The sequence below is a fragment of the Triticum urartu genome, unplaced genomic scaffold (genome assembly GCF_003073215.2).
Source record: "Triticum urartu cultivar G1812 unplaced genomic scaffold, Tu2.1 TuUngrouped_contig_5578, whole genome shotgun sequence".
Taxonomy (NCBI): domain Eukaryota; kingdom Viridiplantae; phylum Streptophyta; class Magnoliopsida; order Poales; family Poaceae; genus Triticum; species Triticum urartu.
This window is the reverse complement of record NW_024116263.1, coordinates 1-7,184: the sequence shown is the minus strand read 5'-3', so window position 1 is coordinate 7,184 and position 7,184 is coordinate 1. Positions and strand designations below refer to the sequence as shown.

General features: G+C 45.1%; 1 protein-coding gene and 1 long non-coding RNA gene across 2 annotated transcripts; one reads left to right on the top strand and one right to left on the bottom strand.

Moving 5' to 3' along the window:
* Window positions 1–2,508: 2,508 nt before the first annotated feature.
* LOC125529401 (protein AMEIOTIC 1-like) lies at window positions 2,509–6,387 on the top strand. Its single transcript, XM_048693815.1, has 5 exons — window positions 2,509–2,920; window positions 5,202–5,275; window positions 5,366–5,473; window positions 5,553–5,671; window positions 5,917–6,387. The coding sequence occupies exons 1-3, from the start codon at window positions 2,745–2,747 to the stop codon at window positions 5,404–5,406; spliced, it is 291 nt and encodes a 96-aa protein (XP_048549772.1). The 5' UTR covers window positions 2,509–2,744; the 3' UTR covers window positions 5,407–5,473; window positions 5,553–5,671; window positions 5,917–6,387.
* LOC125529402 lies at window positions 3,721–4,818 on the bottom strand. The gene is made up of 2 exons (XR_007292618.1): window positions 4,478–4,818; window positions 3,721–4,436 (listed from the first exon to the last, which is right to left on the bottom strand). It is a non-coding gene; the product is annotated as an uncharacterized LOC125529402 (long non-coding RNA).
* Window positions 6,388–7,184: the final 797 nt, after the last annotated feature.

The following is a 7,184-nucleotide window of genomic DNA, read 5'->3' as shown; positions in this document are numbered from 1 at the left end:
CTCCACGAGACGCCTGAGGGCGGCCAGGTCATTGCAGATGGCGAGGTGGTCGGGGAAGCAGGTCGCGATGCCAGGGTCGGCAAGTACATCGCGCGCCTTGCGGAGGGGCTCGCCGGAGTCATCGGTGTCAAAGCCCGACAGTGCAAAGGCCTTGCACAGGCATGGGGAGGTGTGCGGGGAGACGGACGGGAGGGCGGCGAGCAGGCCGGCGAAGAGGGAGTGGGGGACGCACCCACTTCTCGCCGCGCCCGCTGCTTGCTCGCTGTCCGCGGCGCCCACCGCGCCCGTTGCCCGCCGCACCTGCCGCTCACTGCCGCTGCCCATCCCAACCCCGACCGAGGTCACCGTCGTCGCCCGTTCTGCCCCTAGACGAGGCAGAGCCCGCCATCGTCGTTGCCACACCGAGGCAGAGGCCTCCCCGCCGCCAGTGCTCCCCCGTGGATGCCATCCTCGAGCACGACCACCGCATCCTGCCGCCACCGTCCTGCTCTCGTTCGCCGTGTGGACCCTCGCTGGGGCGCGCTTTGTCCTCTAGCCTGTGCACTGCACGCAAATTGTTCGATGGAATGCCATAGCGAGGCTTGTTAGACTGACAAGCGGCCCCCGTGTCCAACAAACGTTTTCATGTAACAGTGTGAGAAATTGGTGCCACGTTAGCCTGATTGGCGGGCCTCATTTGTCATAAACTCAATTAACTGAGCTCGATTTGCCAATCAGTGTTTTTTACAAAAAAAATTACTATAGACGTGATGTTTTCTGCAAAAAAATGTGTTGTACTGTTTTTTGCAAATCTAGCCTTCAAAGTGGTTGTTTAGTGCAATTTACTCTCTTCAAGCAAACACGGCAAATTTCATAGCAAAATCCATTCATTTTAAGTTTGCCATGTGTTTATGAAGAAATTGTCATGTGCGTTTGGAGAACATGCCATAAAAAAGTGTTCGCAAATGTCATCCTCCCCAGGCAACTTGCCTCGCTGGTTATTGCGGTCCTATTTGTTGTAAAGAAATATGTGAATTATCGTTATCTATTATGGAAAATTGTGGCGAATCAATCTGTGGTTGGATGATTAGAGGGACTGTGGTATCCCCAGCCCACTAGGGTTCAAATTCTAGTACTCGCATTTATTCCTGGATTTATTTCAGGATTTCCGGCAAAGTGCATTCAGCGGGAGAAGACGTTCCGTCGACGACGAGGCGCCTACGGTGACTTCGTAAATCTCAAGATGATATGGCGACTCAGTCTTTCGGAGGTGCTCATAGGGGTAGGGTGTGCGTGTGTGCGTTCATAGGGGTGAGTGTATGCGCGTGTATATGAGCGCTTGTGTCTGCACTGATGTTCAAAATTTTTTTATGGAAAATTGTGTTTTTTACATATATACTATTTTGTAGTTGGTTGAATTCTTTTGGGCTTCATTCGAACTTATCTCCGCTCGATTCAGCATCGCGTTTTTGGGTCAACCATCTTTGTTGTCTGCCGAAGTTAGCATGGTGTTATTCGGTTTGCCCCTTGAGCGATACGCTCTTTGTATTTTTTGTGTCCTTATTTTTGAATAATTTTTCTCTCTCATTGCTCTATCCATCTTGAATCTCTCAAAGTTGAGGCAGATGTGAGTGAGAACGACAGAGTGGAGGGAGGGAAGTCGACTTTCATGGTGATTTCAACGTCTAAGTCATTAATTGTTGTGGATTTCAGCTAAAGTGTCTCTATTGAGGTCAAATTTAGCTTACGGTTGTTACCTTCATGTTCGTTTTTAGATCTCATTCGTGTTTATCTCTCCATTATTTCCCCATTCAATCCTTTTTGTGAGTATTTTTTATGGCTTTCCATGCATCTCATAGGTTGGTAGATTGTTGGTATGTTGTTCATCATAGGGATTTGGGGTTCTTCAGTTTCCTTGCAAATTTTTTAGGTTGATTTATAGGTTTTTCCATTCATCTTATCATGCTTCTCTTCCTAGATGTATGCATGGTATTATCATATTGTTTGTGTATGATTCGAGGTTCTTTCGTTTCTTACATTTCCCTTGATTTTCTCCTTTTTTATTAAGCTGGTCATGTATCTCTTGTTAGCATTGAGCCAGACGGTCTTGTTAGGGGCGTCGTGTTCATGGGTTTGTTATGGAGCAAGTGTGAGTGGTTGTAGTACGTAATGCTTTGTTGCACATGCTTTAAGGCACTATCTATCATATTAATAGCTATCTTTATTTCTGCTTTTACCTTCATAGGTTCTATAGTTAGGCTGTTGTATGTAGTTCTCTTCATGTATGTAAGTTCTTAGTTTGTATTCCCTCTGTTTCGAAATAATTGTCGTTGGACAACTCCAGTACAAGTTCAGCCACGTTACGAAATTAACGCACTTTTCCATTTTACCCTCGCGCCGTTCGTCGCTGTCCACTCACTCTTGCTCTCGTCGCCCTCTCTCCCCTTCGCCCCTCTTCTGCCACCCCCTCGACCACCTCGCCGGCCACCACCTCACCCAGCTCGCCGGCCACCTCGGCCAGGGGGCCGCCAGCTCTCCCCGTCGTCGCCATCTTTCTTCCGCCTCCACTCACACCCGTCGTCCACTCGCACCCCACCCCACATCCGAGGTCAAGCTTTGATGCGCCTACTCTGGATCTGGCGACGGAGGCGGGAGATGGGGAGGAGGCCGTCGCGGTGGTGTGCCTGGACCACGTCCTCAAGCACGCCGGTGGCGCCACGGAGGAGGCCGAGCGCATCCGCCGTTGCCACAACGCCGACGGCGCCATGGAGTACTGGCTCGAGCCGGACGAGCTCGCGGCCCTGCGCCGGGAGGTCGGCGCCGACCCGTACTGGGTGCCGCCAGGGTGGAAGCGCGGAGACCCCGTGTCCGCCGACGGCTACGCGCTCAAGGCAAAGATGCAGGTGGAGGAGCTCAGCAAGGAGCTCGCCGGAGTAAAAAGGTCTCTTTTTTCCCCTTCTCCTGTCATCTTCTCTTGCTCTGCTTGCTTGCTTGGAGCAGTAGACCTTGTAGACATTTGTGCAAGCAGTAGCGGACAGATTTGTGCAAGATTGCTGCTCTTCTCTTCTCTTCTTGTTCTTGGAGCAAGTAGCAGCAGACGGATTTGTGCAAGTAGACTTCAACAAACAGATTGGAGCAGACAGGTTTAGCAGGCAAATTGTTTGGTGCTTGCTTGCTTTAGACAGATTGGTTTAGCACACATTCTTGCATGGCAGACAAACAGGTTGTGCAAAAACACCCCAAAAGCAAGTAGACCTGCTTGCAGTAGCTCTTAGGTGAATTTTGTTTCCTTGGCAAAAAATTCAGTTTACAAAATTTTGCAAATTTTGAATTTTAATTTTGCAGTACTGTTTTGATTGCAGTAGTTTTTCAGTAGCTTGTTAACTTGCTGATGCTTTCTTAATTTTGTTAATTCTGTACAACTTGCTGATGCTTAGTGTTAATTCTTTACAGCTACTCCACTGAACTACAGTACCGAAGTACTGCTTGAACTACTGCAGCATTGCTTCCAATACAACAGTATTGGAGTATTGCTTCCAATTACTGGAGTAGCAAGTGCAGCAGTAGTGTACTGCTCTTGTTTAGTAGTGTAGGAATTTACTGGGTTATTTGTGCTGAATAAATCTTGTGGGTTTTATTCTGTTTGAGAATCCTAAATCTTGCGGGTATCTATGAACCAAATTCAGCACAGTAGTTTAATTGCACTTTCACTATGTTTTACTGGAGTAGTTGTCATATTCAGATATTTTCTTTCATTCTCTTTATTTATACCATGACTTTGTTCAAAGGTGTTGAAAATCAGGTTTAGTCACGGAAGCCATCCAACAGAATGCATATTTCTCCCCTCAAAAACAAAAGGAAAAAAGAATGTATATTCCCTATTGTTTTTTGTGTGGCTAGGGTTGTTTTTGTGTCCACAAAATAAAACAAATGCTATTACCAGCCAGCCAAAAATGGTCAAGATGGTTACCACTGGTAAACAATCACACACTCAAGCTTAGTTGGGTTGAATCCATGGATTTTTTTAAGTGCCAGCTAGTTATTAGCATTGTTGCAAACTGTTCTGTGTAAAGGAGGTGTCCAGTAATTCACACCGAATTTGTACTCCCATGATCAGTGTTACTGTACAGTAATTCACACCGAATTTGTAAGTGCAAATAGTGCTTGTTTTCAGGAGTAGGATGCTGATCAATGGTGCTTGTTTGGAGTAATTGTTTGCTCTGTAGTGCATTTTTGCTGCAACCTAATCTGTGGAGTATCAAGCTAATTGGAAGAAAGCCAATTGCTTGCTCTGTAGGAACTTTTATGTGCTGGAGTATAGGATTTGCTATTTAGCAAGGCTTGAGTAATTTAGTGTAGGAATTTAGTGTTCTTCACTTCTCCTCTACTCACTTCTCTTCTCTTCAGTAAATTAAATTTAGGAGTAGGAATAGTTAATTAACTAAACTACTCTGCACCTTAGAACTACTCCTGTTAATTAACTGAAACTACTCTGCACCTTAGAACTACTCCTGTTAATTAACTGAAAAATCTTTTTTAAGTTAATTAACTTAATTTATTTCTGTTAAGAGTAGGAGTAGTTCTTGGAGTAGGAAGAGGAGCAGTGCAAAGAATTCTCTTCTCTTCTCTTACTCTTCTCTTCTCTACTCTTGCTCTCTTCTCTTCGCTTCGCTTCTCTTCTCTTGGGATTATTATGGATTATGGAGTATCAGAGAGTGATCATACAAATGGAGTAGTAGAAATATACACATACAAATGGAGTATGGAGTAAAAATCATGTTCTGCAGCTAGCTGTTGGTGAAGTGTGATTTTCTCACAATATAAGACATCCGGACTCTATCCTTGGTGGTCGAGCAGCGTTAGCCAACTTTGTCTTGCTGATCTACGGCTGAATAATTATGTTGAAGCTTGCTGCTGTGGTCATGCAACTATTTTCAGGTATGATCTAATGGCTCGTCGGAAAGAAACCTGTCACAAAGAGCCTTTTGGCTTAACCCTCGTTACATGTGGCAATTTGGGTAATACTTTGAAATTTTGAATGTGTCCTGGTTGCAATTTCCTGAACCCATACAGGTGCAGAGTACAATGCTTTTTGGTAGAAAACCATTAATAAAAGAATAGACAAATTGTTATTCTATTCTGTTCTACACAAACAGGGCTAATAGAATGAATTGGCTTATTCACATTTCACATTCATTTTAGCTAATCATTCTGCCATTTAGTGCTCCATTCGACTTACAGAGTGCTGCTTGGCCACAAAGAAAGAGAGATATTAAGCAGACTATGGGTCGAAGAGGTTTTCCCCTTGTCATCCTTTTATTTGTTCAAATTGGCCGCTTAAATAAATTCACGAGTACTAGTCTCTTCTGTCCAAATTTTAATGAAGGTTATGCCCTCGATCTCATTGTGCCGGCAGAACCAGTTTAAGCAGAGAGTCTGAGTCCGAGGAGCTCGCCCGGAGGAAGAAGAGATATTCCAGTTTACAATGGTTCAGGTACCTGTCACGGTCACCACATCTCCCTGTTTCCTAACATTCCAGCTACCGGCCTATTTTGAACGAATTTCTGCTGTAGAGAGTTGGCGGCTCGTGGGATGGCTACTGGGCAATGCTAATATGCTCCACAGTCCCAGTAGCAAATGGAACATGGACGCCTACTGGATGAACAAGTAACATGCCAGTGATGCATTGCAGGTTTTGCAGCATTGGTGTATCAAACTATTGTTCATACTAGTACTCCTGTTCAATAAAGATGTTTCCAAAATTACAGGAAATCCAAAATTTATTCTGTATGCTACTCTAGCAGAAATCCAGCAGAATAATTATAATTACTCTGTGTTCATCCAGCAGAAGAGGGACACACGGAGTAATTATTTTGTCTCTGTGTTCATCCAGCAGAAATCCAAGCAATTCTGATCAAAATCATTGTGCGTATGCAGGAGCAGAAAGGAGCAGCGAGCAGCAGCGGCGGCTGACCTCGAGCTCTCGGTTGGAGTGGAGGGAGACGGCCAGCGAGGGATACGCGGCCAGCGGGGAAGGATTCGGAGCTGCGGCCGCAGGCAACCGGCGGGGAAGGGCGCCGGAGATGTGGACGACGGAGGAGCCTGGCGAAGGGGAGGAGCGACGGAGGAAGACGACGGCCCGTGCGATTTCAAATCGGTGGGTGGTGGAGGGGCAGTTTGGTAATTTCACTCGTTTTCACCTGGTCGGAAAACCCCTCCAACGACAATTATTTCGGAACGAAGGGAGTACATTGTATTGTTATTTCTTTTGTTTGACATGACTTTTTGGTTCCTGGTACTCATATTTGAGTAGGCTAATGTGCTGGATGAATATGTGTGTATTCACTTGTGTAGTGTTTATTTTTATATGAAATTTTCTATCGGCCCTCGATGAATTATTCTTGAAAATTGTAGCTACTTCTTTGCAGATCCATACTTTAAAGCCTTTAGCCTGTAAATGTACACACGATAATTTTTTTTTCGAAAAGGGGGGGCTCCCCGGCCTCTGCATCAGAACGATGCATACGGCCATCTTATTAAACAAAAAAAGGCAAAAGTGCCAACAAGGTTCCACAGTCTCCAGCTAAACCAAAAGGAAAAAGAGAAATGCAGCTCACACAGAGCTCCAGGCGGTTAGATATACAAACTAGCACAAAAAAAATGCCACAACCGGCTGGCTAACAATAGATAGGGAAACTAATTGCCTATCATATTACATGACCGCCATCCAAACCGGTTGAAGATATCCCGAGCGACCATCTCCCAACGGATAGATCCTGTAACCAAATGCTCCCTGGCCTCCATCGGAGTGAGTAGCGACCATGAACGGATCAGTGCCGTAGCTCGGAAAATAACCTGCAAAAAATGAATCCGTGATGTTCTGTTAAAAACCAAATCATTTCTGCAATTCCAGATAGTCCATAACAAAGCGCAAACTCCAACCCGAATATGTCTTGTGAGAACAGGCCCAACCCCATGAAGCCATGTCCCAAATAAAGCAATGACAGAAGTCGGTGGAGGAAGATTAAAAGCAATATGAATCGTACGCCAAAGAACTCTAGCCAACGGGCAATCAAAGAATAAATGCTTAATCGTCTCATCCCGATCACAGAAACTACACCTAGTAGGACCTGTCCAATTGCGTTTAATCAAGTTGTCCTTTGTTAAAATAACTTGTTTATGGACAAACCACATAAACACTTTTA

What these genes read in the sequence shown, in the direction of transcription:
- LOC125529401 (XM_048693815.1), top strand. Translation starts at nt 2,745, where the DNA reads ATGGAGTACTGGCTCGAGCCGGACGAGCTCGCGGCCCTGCGCCGGGAG. An exon ending in GAGCTCGCCGGAGTAAAAAG is followed by an intron (nt 2,921 to 5,201) that starts GTCTCTTTTTTC and finishes TCTGCCATTTAG; the next exon opens with TGCTCCATTCGACTTACAGA. An exon ending in GCAGACTATGGGTCGAAGAG is followed by an intron (nt 5,276 to 5,365) that starts GTTTTCCCCTTG and finishes ATTTTAATGAAG; the next exon opens with GTTATGCCCTCGATCTCATT.